The 17263-nt window shown below is 46.5% G+C and overlaps 1 protein-coding gene across 1 annotated transcript; it reads right to left on the bottom strand.

Annotated features, from left to right (window-relative positions):
* Window positions 1-6546: 6546 nt before the first annotated feature.
* Window positions 6547-13133, bottom strand: LOC306788852 (Krueppel-like factor 9). Its single transcript, XM_079284525.1, has 2 exons — window positions 12382-13133; window positions 6547-10613 (listed from the first exon to the last, which is right to left on the bottom strand). Exons 1-2 carry the CDS (start codon window positions 12866-12868, stop codon window positions 10369-10371), a joined length of 732 nt encoding a protein of 243 aa, XP_079140651.1. The 5' UTR covers window positions 12869-13133; the 3' UTR covers window positions 6547-10368.
* Window positions 13134-17263: the final 4130 nt, after the last annotated feature.

Genomic DNA, 17263 nt, shown 5'->3' with positions numbered 1-17263 from the left:
CGGCTACTGACCCCTGCTTGGAGGAGAACGACGCCCCTGCCCCATCCCTGGACCGTACGAGAATTGCGCCTTGTGTATCAGACCCCGGAACTGCACCTAGACCCTTCTCTTGCTTAACGGACTTGTATTGGCTGTGTGGCTGCTGTGTCGTTCCCAATATCCCAGTAAAGTATTTCATTGCCACGTCTTTACGTCTCCGTGTCTTTATAAGTATTGCATATTGTCCAGTAACACCCCTGACCACCCCGGGGCTGTTACATTGGTGGAGAATGTGGGCATTCTAACCCGCTTCTGGACAATATCTAATATTTATATTACGCGTCGTATCGACATCAAAATGTCCGCGCCCAACCCTGTGCAGGAGCTTCTCGCAGGTCTCATAGCCAGCAATGCGGAGACTCAGAGGAGGCACGAAGAGGCACTGCAGCTGCAAGTACAAATGCTGCAACTTCAACAGCAAACACAGCACCAACACCACCAGCAAATGGAAAAATATATGGAGGTGCAAACCAACCAACAGGAAGTGAAACGACTGGAGCGAGTGAATCCCTCGCGCTTCCTGGTCAAACAAACAGCCAGTGACGAAGTGGAAGCTTTCCTTCTGACTTTCGAAATCACGGCAAAACGTGAACAATGGCCCGAGGAACGGTGGGCAGACTTGATCGCTCCTTTTTTGACGGGCACCGCGCAACGGGCGTACCAAGACCTAGCCAATATTTCACCCGTCACCTACGCAGCACTGAAGGAGGAAGTGCTTCAGCGTAGCGGGGTGACTCTTCTGACAAAAGCGCAGCGATTTCATGAGTGGAATTATGATGCCACCCTCTCTCCAAGGGCGCAACTGTATGATATCACGCGGATCACTACCGCCTGGCTGATGTCGGAGCCCCTCTCCTTTTCCCCCCTTGATCGGGTAATCATGGATAAATTACTGAGGTCATTACCGTTTGAAGCAAAAAAATTGGCAGGACAAAAAAATCCCCGCAGTCTCGAGGAACTGACTGAGGTAGTGGAGGGCTGGCAAGCGGCGCAGGCTCTGGTGCGTGGGGGAAGACCGCCCAAGATGGAAATATCCCCCCGGCCCCGACTGTTGAAACATGGAGATTCCCCACGAGAGCCGGCCATGAGGACCCCTCCCGTGGAAACCCCCCAGCGCAGATCCCTGTTAAACCCCGACACCCGCAGGTGTTATGACTGTGGGGAGATGGGACATATTGCCTGGAACTGCCCACAGCGGGGGGACGCCCCCATGCCCACAGCTAGCGAGACTAGTCACCCCTGTGGACTACTGACCACCTGTTGGGCCCAACAGGGCGATTTGGCCCCACTCACCCCAGTACGAGCGAACGGGCATGACGCGACCGCCCTGGTCGACTCCGGCAGCGCCGTCACCCTCGTCCGCCCCGACTTCGTCGAGCTACCCTATCTGAAAAGTACCGTATCAGTCACCTGTATTCACGGGGAGACCAGAGACTACCCCACCGCGATCCTAGAGCTTCACACCACCCAGGGGAAGAGCACCGGACCGGCAGGGGTGGTACCCGACCTACCGGTGGACCTCCTGATCGGAAGGGACTCCACTGTCTTCCCGGGGCTATGGAGAGGCCTGGCCAACGGGAAGAAAGCCCCACCACGAAAACCACACCGCACACCAGGAAAGTTGTGTGGGTTCCAGGGGGCCGACCCCCTGAGCTCCACGTCCCCCCTCTCAGAAGGCGCCGCCAGCGCCGCCGTCCGGGCCGCGGAAGCCGCCATCCGTCCAGCCAGGGAGGAGGACCCTCTTCCAGCCCCCGAAGAAAGGGATCCCAGCCAGGCCAGTGAGGACGCCTGGGCTGATTTGTTCCCACTAAACCCCGAGGACCAACCCCTGCCTGCCCCTCTAGCGGGACGCTTCGGGACCGCCCAGCTGGAGGACGCCAACCTCCAAAATGCCCTGCGACAGGTGTCCGTGGTGGACGGCAAACCCATGGATGGGGTAAGACAACTAATTTACCCTCACTTTGCCATTAAAGCTAATCTGTTGTATCAAGTGGTAATGAAGGACGGGGCACCCCTTGAGTTGTTATTGGTGCCCCGCCCTTTTGTGTCGGTGGTGCTCCAGATGGCCCACACCCACCTGTTGGGGGCCCACCTGGGGGTGGAGAAAACCCTGGACAGAATCAAGGCCCGGTTTTACTGGCCCGGGGTGAAAAAAACGGTGGAGGACTACTGCCGGAGCTGTCCGGACTGCCAGCGGGTCGCCCCCCAGCCGCACCATCGCAATCCGCTGATCCCCTTACCCATTATTTCAATTCCCTTCAGTAGGATTGCGATGGATTTGGTGGGACCCCTCCCAAGGTCCAGTAAGGGATTCCAGTACATCTTGGTGGTGCTGGATTACGCCACTCGCTACCCAGAGGCCATTCCCCTTCGGACCATGGCCACCAAAGGTATTGCCAGGGAATTAATGATGTTATTTTCTCGTGTAGGCATCCCGGACGAGATCTTGACTGATCAGGGGACCCCCTTCATGTCAAGAATCATGAGGGACCTGTGCGGGCTAATGAAGGTAAACCAGTTAAGAACGTCGGTATACCACCCGCAGACAGACGGCCTAGTAGAGAGGTTTAATCAGACCCTGAAACGGATGCTCCGGAAAGCCATGGAGGCAGACGGACGTAATTGGGATCAGCTGCTCCCTTTCCTCATGTTCTCCATTCGGGAGGTTCCCCAGGCCTCCACGGGATTTTCCCCCTTCGAGCTGCTGTACGGAAGACGGCCCCGGGGACTCCTCGACCTGGCCAAAGAGGCCTGGGAACACCAGCCATCACCCCACCGTACGCTGGTGGAACACGTGGAAGAGGTAAGAGAGAGAATGGCAACAATTTGGCCGATGGTTCGAGAACACATGGCCGAGGCCCAGACTGCCCAAGCCCGGGTCTACAATAGGGGAACCCAGCCCAGAGAATTTAGCCCGGGGGACCGAGTCCTGGTATTAGTCCCCACATCTGAGTGCAAATTCCTGGCTCGGTGGAATGGACCCTATGAAATAATGGAAAAAATAGGAGAAGTGAACTACAGGGTAAGACAACCAGGGCGACGACATCCAACAAAGGTGTATCACATTAACCTGCTAAAAAAATGGGTGGCCCGTGAGGCCCTATTTTCCCTCTCTCTCTCTTCCCCTCCCACCACAGGAAAGACGGAGGCAGTAGAGGTCCCCATGGGAGAGCAGCTGACCCCCAGCCAAAAGCAAGACCTCCGCGAGCTAGTGGACCGATTCCGGGACGTCTTCTCCCCAGAGCCGGGGTACACCGACCTCATCCACCATCACATACATACCGAACCTGGGAAGAAGGTACGTCTCAGGCCGTATCGGGTGCCAGAAGCCAGGAGGACCGCCATTGAGACAGAGGTACGCAAAATGTTGCAGGCGGACATAATCGAGCCCTCCAGAAGCGAGTGGTGTAGCCCCATCGTCCTCGTCCCCAAACCTGACGGCTCAGTCAGGTTCTGCAATGACTTCCGCCAGCTCAACCAGATCTCCAAATTCGACGCCTACCCGATGCCACGAGTGGACGAGATGATCGAACGGGTAGGGAGTGCCAGATTCATTACCACCCTGGACCTCACGAAGGGCTACTGGCAAGTGGCCTTGGCCCCCGAGGCCCGAGAGAAGACAGCCTTCGCCACCCCCGAGGGGCTGTACCAGTACAAACGGCTCCCCTTCGGTCTCCACGGGGCCCCACCTACCTACCAGAGGCTGATGGACCAAGTCCTTCGGCCCCACCGAGAGTATGCCGCGGCGTACCTAGACGACATCGTCGTACATGGGGAGGAGTGGGGGACCCACCTGCGTCGGGTCGACGCCGTGCTCCGAGCCCTGAGGGGAGCGGGGCTAACAGCTAACCCCAAAAAGTGTCGCCTCGGCCTCCGAGATGCGGATTACCTGGGGTACACCATTGGGCGAGGTTGCGTCAAGCCCCAGGTAGGGAAGGTCGAGGCGATCCGGGAATGGCCCCGCCCCCGCACCAAGAAACAAGTAAGGGCATTTATTGGACTGGCGAGCTATTACAGGCGATTTGTCCCCCACTTTTCCTCCCTTGCAGCTCCCCTGACGGACCTAACAGGAAACCGGCTGCCAGAGCGGATCCAGTGGACAGCAGAGACAGAGGAGGCCTTCGAGAACCTCAAGAGGGTGCTGTGTTCAGAACCAGTGTTGGTGACCCCGGACTTTGAGAAACCGTTGGTGGTCCAGACCGACGCATCAGAGACCGGGGTAGGCGCCGTCCTGGCCCAAGTACAAAATGGTGAGGAACACCCGATAACATACATCAGCAGAAAACTCTTGCCCAGGGAACAGAAATATTCCACAGTGGAAAAAGAATGCCTAGCCATCAAGTGGGCCCTGGGCGAGCTCAAATACTACTTATTGGGACGAAAGTTCACTCTGGTCACCGACCATGCCCCATTGGTATGGATGTCAAGAAATAAAGAAAATAACGCCCGGGTCACCCGCTGGTTTCTGTCTCTGCAGCCCTATGCCTTCTCTGTCGTCCACAGATCCGGTGCCGCTCACGGAAACGCCGATGCCTTGTCCCGCAGGGACGCCTGGTGTTCCTGGAGCAGTCCTCCCCCCAGGTCAGATTTAAGGGGGGGGGTGTGTGGCAGCCGGGGTGGGCGAGCCCAGGGAGTAGTGATGGCAGGAAGGTATTACAGACTACCAGAGAGAAATGGATTGCACTTTGCACACGCCCCCTTAGTGCCAGCAGGCAATCAGCGCAACCAGGCACACCTGAGAGAGCCGGCCAGGGGAGCTTCATGGGCGGAGATAAAAGGAGAAGGAAGATGTGAAGTCGGGGGAAGTAACTTAGGTGAAACCATTCAAGACGGTGAGAGATTGTGAGACTACTTAGCCAACGACCCTGGAACGGAAGACTACCCCCACTGGATTGCCCCCGGCTACTGACCCCTGCTTGGAGGAGAACGACGCCCCTGCCCCATCCCTGGACCGTACGAGAATTGCGCCTTGTGTATCAGACCCCGGAACTGCACCTAGACCCTTCTCTTGCTTAACGGACTTGTATTGGCTGTGTGGCTGCTGTGTCGTTCCCAATATCCCAGTAAAGTATTTCATTGCCACGTCTTTACGTCTCCGTGTCTTTATAAGTATTGCATATTGTCCAGTAACACCCCTGACCACCCCGGGGCTGTTACAAGTTTTATACACATTTTCCATCGCTTGTACCTTGCATACTCATATTCAAAGCACCACAGACCTGTCACTCGCGTTTCTGTGCTCATAAAGTTATGTAGGCCGTGAGCGGCTGCAGGAGAAGAAGCCGGAGCGCTGGGTGAAGGGAGTCAGTAACCTCGTGTACCCAGGTTACTCCTACTGGACCTTGGGTTACGTCCTGTCACTGAACGGGGGCCCAGAAGCTCCTGCAAGCGAAACCTTCTGAACAAAATGCGGCCTGTTGATGAGTTCCTATACCTCTACGTCAGAGACACAGACACCTCCACCATCGCCGACGAGGCCGTGGAAACAGACTGGAACAGAGATGGTGAAACTGAGAAAGAAGAGTCTCTACTTGTGGCTCCTCTCTCTGTCAGTGGAAACAGAGATGAACTCTGAGGGGATGTCATATTACCCAGCATGGCCAGTTTAAGATCCTCAGGGGGGCCCAGGGGCACAAATTAGCAACTGGGCCCCTAAACGCTCCTCCTCCTCCTCCTCTCTATGCCATGTGAACAGTTGTTCTAAGATGGAGCAGATTTTACGTGTTCATTTGAAAAACTTGTGTATAAAAGTGAAATGACGGCATAAAAACTACCTATTAGTAAAAAAAAAGACTTTCTCCAAGCCTTACTAGTCATCTCAGTTGCTATTGGGCTCTGGTGGTTTATTATATGGTGGCATATTTCAACCAATCTTCATTCAAATTGGTTTGGAGCTTTTGGGGCCCCTAGAGCTGTGCGGCCCCAGAGCAGCTGCTTCCACACATCAAGAACACGTCGAGATGAAGACTGGCACATTGTAGTGCGTCTTTCCAAAAGTACAATGTCTTCAGGGTGAATATATTCCATGTAATAACTATTCAACATCAAACTCAGTTTAAAAGATACAAGTCCATAAATACACCTGTTTTTTAACTGCATTTTTGTGTCTACAGTTTCTAGTTAAGAAAGTTTCTCATTCTAACTTTTCCACATAACGTTCCATGTTATCATGACATTCTCTTGCTCACATACTAACAAGATGGAAGTTGTCATAAAACACATCCCCATTATCATGTTATAATGTTTTATGTTTGAATGAGTCCACAGTATGAATACAAACTTTGGACTTGGATAAAATAGTACAACGCTTCTGCCACTAATATTGCCTTCCATGCATTACTGGGACAAGATGTCACGTCGGTCAACGATGGTGACACCACGTTTCCTTTATTTAAGAAATATGACCTTTCACTCATCAAATAAACTCATTTCTGTTTAGATCTTATCTAGGCCGATTGTTATTTGTAACTGCAACTCTTCAATGAGCCGAAGAAAAAGACACAAAAATCAACTTAAATGTTTTAATTCCTTAAAAAAAGCACAGGTATTTTCATGTCAAGCAAACAATGGAACCATTGTATATTAGCACTGTTCCATATCACAAAATGAGTAATGAAAAGAATATTTAAACCCCACACTTTCTTGGAATAAATTAATCAGCACAACAAAAGAAGAACATGCTTGTACTTAGGTGTTGCACAGGAACTATTGAAACGCCAATGCTCAAAATGTAAGACACCTGAGAATATAAATATCAAAACAACTTGCTGCAGCAGTTATCTAGTTCCACAGTTCCTCCTCTTTACCTTAACTAAAGCGTTGACAAGTTTTCCAAAATTACATTAATGTAAAAATTAGGCATCAATTTAAAAAACTTGTTGTACAATGTGCATATCTGAATTTGTGTGGTGACGAGCGAAATCATCGCATCTTTTCTCAGCAAGGCCGCAAATAATCAAATCCAAAGTGGACAACGCTCGTCTGCCATCAAGCCACATTCAGTGATATGAACAGAAGGATTTGGACTGAGCTCTTTCAATTGAAATCTGCAGTGAAGTGACAGTTTACAGATATTTGTTCTTTACATTTTTAATAACCCTTTTAAGCCTCTGCCCGAGGCAGCAGAGAGCCTCTCCCTCCACAACCAAGACTCCTGCTGGGCTTTCATGACAGGGGCTCGATTTATCCCAGAGATTCATTTGCTACTGACTATTAACAGAAGTTCATTGAGGCAGGAAGAATGAAATTCTGCTGCTATACAGGTAGTAGTGATGTTGCATATAAAGACAAGATAAGGAACATAGCAGACAATCTAGCTGATTAAAAACTAATTTCTGAAATCCAAAGTTCGATAGCTGTTGAGGACTTTCTGAAAGACGGTTTGGATGGATTTTGTAAAGAAAAAATAATGAGTGAGGTATGTTGTGTTCCTTAGTTATTAAACAGTCCATGTGTTCGTGGTTACTGCCAGCAGCAACCGTGAACAGTCAACAGATCAAATTTCTGAAGAAGAAATGTGTACAAAATTTCAAAGTATCGCATTCACGCCAATGAGCACAACTCCCATGAAAATGAGATCAACAGTGAAGTGGTGAAGGTGGTTTGACACATGGATGAGGAAGACGTCTGAAGTCTGAATGTGGAGGAGACGAAGTTGAAAGATCGATATAGAAAATAAAAATACATATTCCATAACGAGAGATGGTCTGGATGCCTACGCCACACACACACAAACAAAATAAACTACCACTAACTTATTGTATCACGTTTTCTAAAGCACTTGGACAAAAAAGGCGTTTTTACAAACCATCGGTTAGCAACACATTAGTTCCACAGTGCAAGCAATCACACTATTCAGCCAAACACACCTGTGAGGAAAAGTGCCATATTGCATAATGAGCATCTGTGATGAGCCCACATGAGGGCATGTATACAAGCATCCAACTGTAAACATGGTGCGAAGTAGTTATGACATAGTTTAAGGCTTTAAGTGTTGTTCACTGAGATAAAGGAATATGTCCATGCGCTGGACAAACAGTGTGGAAACATAGAAAACTAATTAAAAAAAGATTCTCTCTATAATCAGACCTGCCAGATAAGTCATTGAATAGATTTGAAATCTCTAAATTACTTGAGGTTTGCTGATGAATGTTGTTTTTCCTGAAATACATGGCTGATTATTGAATGGACTGAACAGGTTCTTCACTGTTTCGCCAACATGCCATTGGATATTTTGACTTGTCAAACACAGATGTAACCAATAATAACACTGTATCCTGTTCACGCGTGCCTGCTGGTTCAATGACACGCCTTCATAGAATAGTCATCATTCACGTATTATTTAGATTAGTTGCACCTGTGCTTTTGCTGCTTTGACAAATCAAAATGTGCACCTCACCAAATGGGAGCATAGTACCGGTATTAGTTTTTGAGCATTTTTGTTTGTTTTTTTCCCAACGCCATGTGTTAGACTTCTGGTTATTTTGCTGCTGAAACTCAAACCACACAGAAACACCTGGTACATCGGGCTTCACACCCCTGATGAGCAGGATGAAGACTTTTACTTTGAAGGCAGCAGGCTGAAAGTCAAGCTCAACTGGTGTCATCTTTTAGCCCCAAAAAATATTTTTGACATCATAGCATACACTTTTGCCAGTTCTGTCGCTAACAAAAATGTAAATAAAAATACACAAACAGACGCTCACAGGCAATGCCATCCTATCAAGAGTATACCATTACCCCTAATATAAGGACTACAATTCATCACACATTAATTCTGCCGCTAGTAGCATTACCATTTATCTACATTAAAAGCTTATATACAGTTGCATCAGTATTAGACACCATACTACTGTGTATTATGTGCCAGCATTTCATGAGTGATAACTGATCTTAAGGATGGCGTGCAAACAGCTCCGATACAATTTGATCTACTTTCTGGCAAAATCAACATGTGATCATTAGTTAAACTGGATGTAAAGAGAAGATTACATAATTGACTCAATGATGGTTACCAAAGCAATACAAAAAAAATGAAGGAATATGTCACGACTAAAACGTTTATATGGAATGAGCAAAGCTAAAAACAAATACATCTAAAAGGCTTCTAGTCACCGCCTCGCTACCTAACATCACAAGCTTGTGTTACTCGTGGTAAATAAATGGTGCTGAAGAGCACAATAATCTACAGATGAACCACAAGAAAACAAGAGGTTTGGCTTCTGATGAACGCAAAGACTGTTACAGAACATGTGAAAAATCCCTGCAAGTTGTGAGTTTGAGTTATTGTTAGGGTTGGGTTTATCGATTCAAATCTGCTTAATGATTCCTTTTTTAATCGAATCCTGAGTAAGAAAAGAGACCAAAGTATGTCCAAAGTAAAAAAACACATTTATTTTCATAAGGTTTAGGCTGCCATATACAAGTAATACATGACAACGGATTTAGCGATTTGTTTTTGGTTAAAAACAGAAAAATATATAAATAATCTCTGTTGGGCCAAGTTGAATGGTTTTACATTTGATTTTGCTCTCTGAGGCATTAATATTGTTGTTTTAGGCAACGTGAGGCAATCAATGAGCATGACTGCTTTATGGTATAGTTAGTTTTACAATTTTGCATCAATGTGATGAAGTACCTTGATTTTCCCTGTATTGAATTGAGTGGATTAAAAACAAAAAGTGACGGTCTCATCTGGTCATGTGATCTATAAAATTGTTCCATTTGATTTAATTGTCATGATACAGGACATCTAAAATGTTTAATTCTTAAACCATTCTGTAGTAAATGTGTCGGCATATTAGACAGTCTTTGTCGCCTTGCATGCATGTATGTATCGTCATGCAGTGATTACATTTCAGTGCCTCACTGCGGTCTTGTCTGAAGCGTCGCCGCACGTTTAAAAGCGAGCTCCAGTCCGTCATATTGTAAACATTATACACGTACTTTGATACACGCGTAACCGGCAATGCAAATTAAGTGCATAGGTCCAAACTTAGATTTCAGGAAACGATACGTGGAATCGAAAAGCACATTTCTTAACGAATCCCCACCTTTTATGGATTTGGAGCATTCTAGATACCCAACCCTAGTTATGTTGATCCGGTGGATAGTGGTCACATGACTCGTCTATGTTGATGGCGGGATGAAGCTGCTTCAACCTCGCATCCAGCTCTGCGTGTGTGTGTGTTGTGTATGTGTGTGTTATGTGCATTTTTTGAGTCCAACACAGCAATGCTAAACCCTAATCAGTGGATCTGATTGTAGCTGGTTAACTTGAAACCAATGTGACCTGCTGTGCTCATGCTAGGACCCCCCCCCCAAACCATTCTAATGGTGCATGACTGGGCTGGGAGAGGAGGAGGCGCCCTTGTTGCGGCCCAACATGGAGGGCTGGAAGTCAGGATGGCGACGGGCGTGCTTGATCAGGTGGTCGCTGCGCATGAAGCGCTTGTCGCATAGTGGGCACAGAAAGCGTTTTTCCCCCGTGTGGGTGCGGGTGTGGCGGGCGAGCTCGTCGGAGCGGGCAAACTTCTTTTCGCAGTCAGGCCAGGTGCACGGGAAAGGCCTCTCACCTGCAGCGCGGAGGCAGAGAACAGAGGGGAGAACCATTTACCAACATGTACTTCATCACACCTTTGACTTTGCAAAACAAGCACGCATTACATTTTTTTGGATGACTAAAATATGTTGCTGACACATGGGATGGGAGACAATCACTTATTCCCATTCTGCACAACTATGAAGAACTAACAAGTGTTGCACCAATGCAGTACATCGGTGAACTAGCAGCCGGTATATGTATGACTTCCATCATCGATAATCTGCAAAATACTAGAGACATTGATTAATCATTGGGTCTTTAAAATGTCTAAAGCACAAGGTCTTCAAATAGCAGATTTTACATTCAGTTCAAACCCTCAAATTATATGATTTACTATCACAGAGCACAAAGAAAAGCAGCAAATTCTCATAATTGATACTAAATTAGGCAAAGATTGCAAATAATTGTAATTAAATAATTGAAATAACCAATTATCAAACTAAGATTTTATTAATTTTCTTCTCATTTTAATTGAATTTTTGATTAATTTATCGATTGTGCATTTATTTAGGTTTGTTTACTATATTTTAATTGAACAAATGTCCTCCTGGATAAAATATTATTAAGAAATGTGTGATTACATCCCTGGAGCAAACATTTAATAGCAATTAGGGTCACAAATCTACTACCTGCATTACTTCTATGAAATATGGTGTGTAGACAAATACTCTCTTCATTGTTAAATACGTGACAAAACATATCTGGGTTTTGGATTCTCCAGATTAGTTTTGCTAAGCCACTACTAGCCTTAATCTCCTGCAGGCAACATGAGCAAAACCAGGATAAGCGAGTAGGATGCTCGGTGCCATTTTCAAGATCACAAAGCCAGGCCACGTTGTTGTTGCAGAGTTCTTTGTGGGCGTTTCCATCGCAGTTTCCTGTCGTTAATCCGTTTGCGCCTGCTCACTGACCCTGCACACACCGATTTATTTCACGTGCACGTTTCAGCTCTGTTTTCATTCTGACAGGTGGATCTACTCCCAACCACATCAGTCTCTTACATCGTGGCAATGCACGGTGGAAGAGGTGAAGTGCAGCTACACATTCGGTGTTTTTCCTCAGCGAAACACGCAAAAAGAAATGTAAACGTGTTCATTCGGAACATCGGGGTAACGCATCCATTATCGGACGCACCCTCCGCAGCTCTCCCTCCAACGTTTTATTAATAATTTACACATCGCAGAGAATAAAATCGTTTTAAACTCGTTAGCAGACGCCAACAAGGAGTTGATGCCCAGAGAGGGAAACACAGCTTCAGTCAAAACATCAAGCACTTGCTGCCGTCAACAGGACCAACTTTGCCCGACAATAAACTCTCTGCTCTCGACGTTAAGGTTTCGTCTTACGTTCATTTCATATGCAAATGCAGCGGGAGGAAGACCATCGTCACCGATTTTAACGTCCAGCCCAGTTCTTTTGTTAGTTTACTTCTTTGTCACAGTCTCTGAGGGGAGAGTTTTTCTGTCTTTCCCTCTTTGTTTGGCCACGTTATTGGACCAAGCGGGGGGTAAATGGGGAAGCATTTTCCACCACTATTAGACAATTAAAAAAAAACACACAAAGAAGAGCACAACACTTCCCATATATTCCCCATGATTAGTCCCGTAATAACAATACGAGTTTGCATGTCACCGACACCGCAGAAGTCGGGGACCATGTTTATATATTTGGGGGTTAGCTAAGCAGCTACACAACATGTGAACCGCTGATGCAACCAAACTGTTGTTGTGTCTCCGTACCTGTGTGTGTCCGGATGTGTGCCTTCAGGTGGGACGATTTCCCGTAAACTCTGTCGCATCCGTCAAAAGTGCACTGGTGTCGCTTCACCGGGGACCGTGGGGCCCCCACGCATCCTCCCCTAAACTGTCCAGGGACAGGGGTAGCAGAGGGGGTCATGGTAGGGGTGGTGGGGTCGGACAACGTGGTGTAACCGCTCTCCCCACCACACGAGGAGTTGCTGCTCTCCGAGTAGGCCGACATGGGGCGGAACTTGCCGTGTAGGTCGGTGAGGATACCGGCCACCGCCATCATGTTGGCCCCCTCCAGCCTCAGCGCCTCCCGCACTTCCCTGTCCTCGCACGACACCTCGGGCTCCCCGGGGAGCGGGCCCACGGTGGTCGGCAGACTGGCGGGGGCGAGCGGGATGGGTCTGTGCAGGACGGGACCGCTGGATATCGACACGAGACACTCGGCAGCAAAATAATCAGACGAAGCAGTCAACGACATTGTTATCTGCTTTGTTTGGGTGGAGTTATCTTCTTTTTTTTTTTTAAACGAAAAAGATTCCGCCAGGAGGGGCTAACGGTAGTCTGAGCCTGACCTCGTTTTCATCAAACTCGACGAACCAACCGTTTCCAGCTGAGCCTCGTTACAGCCATATAGCGTGTCGGTAGTTTATAAAAAAGACAAAAGTTAACCAAAAAAAAGATACAAATGAGAATAATAATGTGCTAAAACCGTGCCAATGCCTCCGGGCCAACACGCGTGTCCCTCACAGTCTGACGGTTCATTGTGTCTGAGCCGCGGAGAAGCCGGTCAAACCTACGCCCCCTGGTCCGGACTGAAGATGCGTTCAATACCTGTCAAATAAAACAGGATGGAGGATTTGATGAGATTACATTTCTATAAATGCCGCACTGGTACGGCTATTTTATTCTTTCACTACAATTGCTCCAATATCGATTTGATTTATACATTTGTGTCACTGTCACATAGCAAATCACAAATCCAAACATTAAACTCAAACATCTAACGTTAGTTGTGTTCTAGTTGCGTAATTTTCTATATCACCTCTAAAATACGTGTATAATTGTTTTTGTTTTAGCATAATATTTAATATGTGGCATACGTACTGTAACGTAAATTATTCTACGACTATTCCATGACCTATAAATTGGGGGTGAAAGCACGTTAACAGTATTTTAAGCGAAAGTTCTAAAATACCATTTGTTTTAGGTTTTTGAACGCAGCGTCAAGCAGCAGCACGCAGAGACTGACGTCGCAGATCGGGCGTGGACCGCGGCGGTGGGCGCATCCTGGAAAGTAGGTGGCAGGCAGCTTGGGTAATGATGGGGGAAGGAGATGGGGTTTGAAGGGGAGGCGTGATGGGTTATTTAGTTTGAGCCCAACTACGTGGCTGAGCGGCGCATGGCTTTTATAATTCATATTTCTGACAAATAAAGTTATATGAAGAGCCTTTATAGTCCCTAAATATCTACTTTAAAAGTTTTTATTACAAGACACAGACACGCTCGTAGCCTACCTCTCGCCACTAGTTTGCTTTGTCTTCAGAGAAGTTGGTTGTGTGGTTTATTGACATAGACAGGTATCCAAGCAAATCTATTCTATTGTTAAAGATGTACAACAGAAAAAATACTTTTTGTTTTGTTTTGTAGTGCTGTTCTATTGTTCTGCATAAGGTGTTGTTGTTATTTTGTCCTAGTCCCTGCAGATAACTATGTAATTATGCTGCCGGCCTGCCAACGTTCAAACTGTTTAACTTCCCTGCAATAAACTGAATTTTCTCTTTGTGGCTCATGTCGTATGTATGTCCAGGTTAATGGGAGGAATAACAAAACTTTTTTGTGTGAGGCCCAGTACTGTGTCGAGTGATTGGCTCAGAGAGTTTTTGTAGCCCCAGCTTGGTAGGTATTTCCTGATTGGTTGCTGTGAGCACCATGGGTCACTGAGGGAGCCCACGTACAAGTGTGGTCTTTCAGTGGCTGCGAACAGTGCTTGGTTTTCATCTCGCTTACATGTGGAGGCTTAGATGCAGCCAGACCTGCCGTGACTTAGGCTTGCTATGGCTATGTCCTTGTTACTTCTCATCTGTCTAAATGTTACACTCATTTTTCTCCTGCTACATGGTGAGTTTTATGGCTTTTGTTGTTTTTCTTGTGTGCTTTTTCATTCCTGTTGTGCAATTCAATTTTCCATTGAATGTAGAGTTGACTAGAGAGTCAAGATGAAATTACTTTGAGTGTTCAGTGTAATATGTTTATAGCAGGCAATGTTTGAGAAAAGTTGGTCTTTTTTTGTCATTATGTCTGATATTATTTACCTGATATTCTCTGCAGAAGTTGATGGATTTCAGACCGACCCAAATCTCTGTGATTCAAGTTGTGCTGGTGAGAATCCAGTTTGTGCTCATGTTGAATATGATGTATGTTCACTGACAAATACTTAAATAACGTGTTTGTTTCATTCAAGACATTCGATTATTTGTACTACAATATTTGCCTTCGTGACACATTTCTTTTTTTTTGAATCTCATGGTTATTGTTTCTTGTCTGTAGGGTTTCCTACCCTTGACTTGTCCTATCAGAGAGGGGTGAGGTACACTTACAGATATAGCACGACAATTACCACAACCCTTCATGGCTCCAATGCTGGCAGGAATGGACTGGCGTTGGACTGTGTGGTTGATATTGATGTGGTTTCAAAGTGTCACCTAATGATGCAGGTCAGCTTTAATCAGCTTTAATTATTTCTTAAAGAAAAACAAAGTAGGCTCCTGCAAAAAGTCAATGATCTATGCACATGCTTGTCCAACAGATTAGGAATCCACAGATAAAGCGTCTTTCCCCTCAAAAAGAACATTCTGTGCAACGTTTAAAGAGCTTGAGGTATTATTCTTTTGATTTCACACAATTTGATGTGTTTTTATAAAGTATAGTGAATGAATGAATGTTGGATTGAATGCATGTGGTTCTGTCTTTTCTCGGCCTGCCGCAATCAAAGTGCAAGTCCAGATCATTTTGGAATGCTACAACTGTTTTTCCTCTGAATGTGATACTCTGTTCAGACGCTCCACTTGTCTGTGTTCTCGGGTCTCGGGGGGGGCTCATCTGGTGTTTTTGTTTCCCAGGGAGTCGCTGGAGAGAAAGCGCCTCAAGTTCTCCCTCCAGGAGGGAAAGGTCACGGCCCTCTGTCTCCAGGAGGGGGAGCAGGTGTGGGCCCTCAACATTAAAAGAGCTCTACTGAGCATGCTCCAGACCTCCCGCATGGCCTCCAAACAGGAATTGGAAAAGGAGGTGAGGGTTAATGAGGGCTATGTTCTGTCTACATGCCCAATTTGCAAGATATATACACACACCGGCTCTTAAGTCTTTATCGTCTAGTCTGGCAAATACCACCTCTACTCCTACAAACAATTAACACCATCTTGCCTGTCGTGCATTCACGTGGTGATTATCTGACTTTTCTGAAACTCCTCTTTCTCAGACCGATGTGTACGGAACGTGCACCAGCAGGTATGAAAGGAGAGGACCTGTGCTGCTGAAGAGCAGAGATCTAAAAGAGTGCCATCAGTCCAGGCTGGCAAACTTCTGGCCCCATTCAGTCTCTTTAACTGAAGATACAGTGAGTTTACCTCTCTTCTGTTTGTTCAAAATGTGGTTACCACTGTGGACACAGAGTTTACATTCTATTCAATTAAAAAATGTACACATGGTAGTTGTGTTATAGGCTGATTCCAATGTTATTTGACTTTTTAGGTCAAATTAATTTATAAATGATTCCATATTTCTCCAGTTGAATTTTATCAGCAGCTGTGTAGAGCTTAGAAACATCAGTTAGATCATCATTTTAGCTCATAAAAAAAGTAATTCAACACAACATAGTTGTTGTTGGACTTCGTCCCGGGATCTAAGTGCTTCTAAAATGGTGGTATATGCTTCTAGATTCATTTTTTCTACTCTCTGATGAGTTCAAGAGAAGTGGGAGTTGAAAGTGGGCAATGACGTTGGTTGTCACTTTTCTGCACCACAGAATAAGAGGATGTCCTTTTTAGCCAACTTTAAAAAAAATCAATATTACATCAGTCATTTGGTTTCGATTCATGCTTTTTTGATGGGAGGTTCGTTGTCTTTTTTGCTAGTCAGTGCAGTCAGAGCTGCACTGTGTTCAGAGGCATGGATCTACAGTGATGGAGGAGGTCAACTGTACTGAAGCCGTTTCAATGGCAACGTGGTCCAGGGCTGCAGGGCTGGTGAAGACACAAACAGTGTCTACCTTGCTCCTGCTCAGGGCCCAACCGGGCACTCCTTCTGGAGCAGGTCAGGAGTAGTACCAACACCTTAGCAACTGTGAGGTTTTACAGACATGGACCCTGATGCTTGCTCTTCTCAATGCTCATGCAGGTTCCTTGCGTCTCGGCGTGCTAACTGACCTGCAGTTTGAGGATGAGGGGGCTGCAAGGCCAGGAAAAGCCAGAGCATCAACACCTCAGCAAGCCAGTCAAACTGTCAGCATGTTATGCAGCCTCACCTCAGACCCACAACTGGTAGGACTCAACAGGTTGCAGCCATCTTTAAACTGTATCTTTCTGTAAAGAACACATGTTGTTTTCATCAAATTAATATAAATCCCTTATAAGTAGCTGTACCCTGCCAGACCACTGTTGGCTGTTTGTGTTTGTATTTGCGCCTTGACTTCCCCTTGGGCTTTGCTCTGTATCATTTTAATGTGTCCCATACACAGGAGGCCAATCAAATCTAATCTGGCAACCTTCATTGTAGTCTATTTACATGGGATGTGTTTAAAAGAGGCCATCAGAGCCACACACTCTGTGATTTATTACTGTGTTAGGATCAGGTGATCAGGTGATTGAAAAAGTGTGTT

The sequence above is a fragment of the Melanostigma gelatinosum genome (genome assembly GCF_949748355.1).
Source record: "Melanostigma gelatinosum genome assembly, chromosome: 15".
NCBI classification, from domain to species: domain Eukaryota; kingdom Metazoa; phylum Chordata; class Actinopteri; order Perciformes; family Zoarcidae; genus Melanostigma; species Melanostigma gelatinosum.
Note: the sequence above shows the minus strand (reverse complement) of the source record. Positions and strands in the feature narration are given on the sequence as shown.

Coding starts and splice junctions, on each gene's coding strand:
- LOC306788852 (XM_079284525.1), bottom strand. CDS start 12,868: ATGTCGTTGACTGCTTCGTCTGATTATTTTGCTGCCGAGTGTCTCGTG. Junction 10,614..12,381: donor ACACATCCGGACACACACAG/GTACGGAGACAC, acceptor TCCGCGCTGCAG/GTGAGAGGCCTTTCCCGTGC.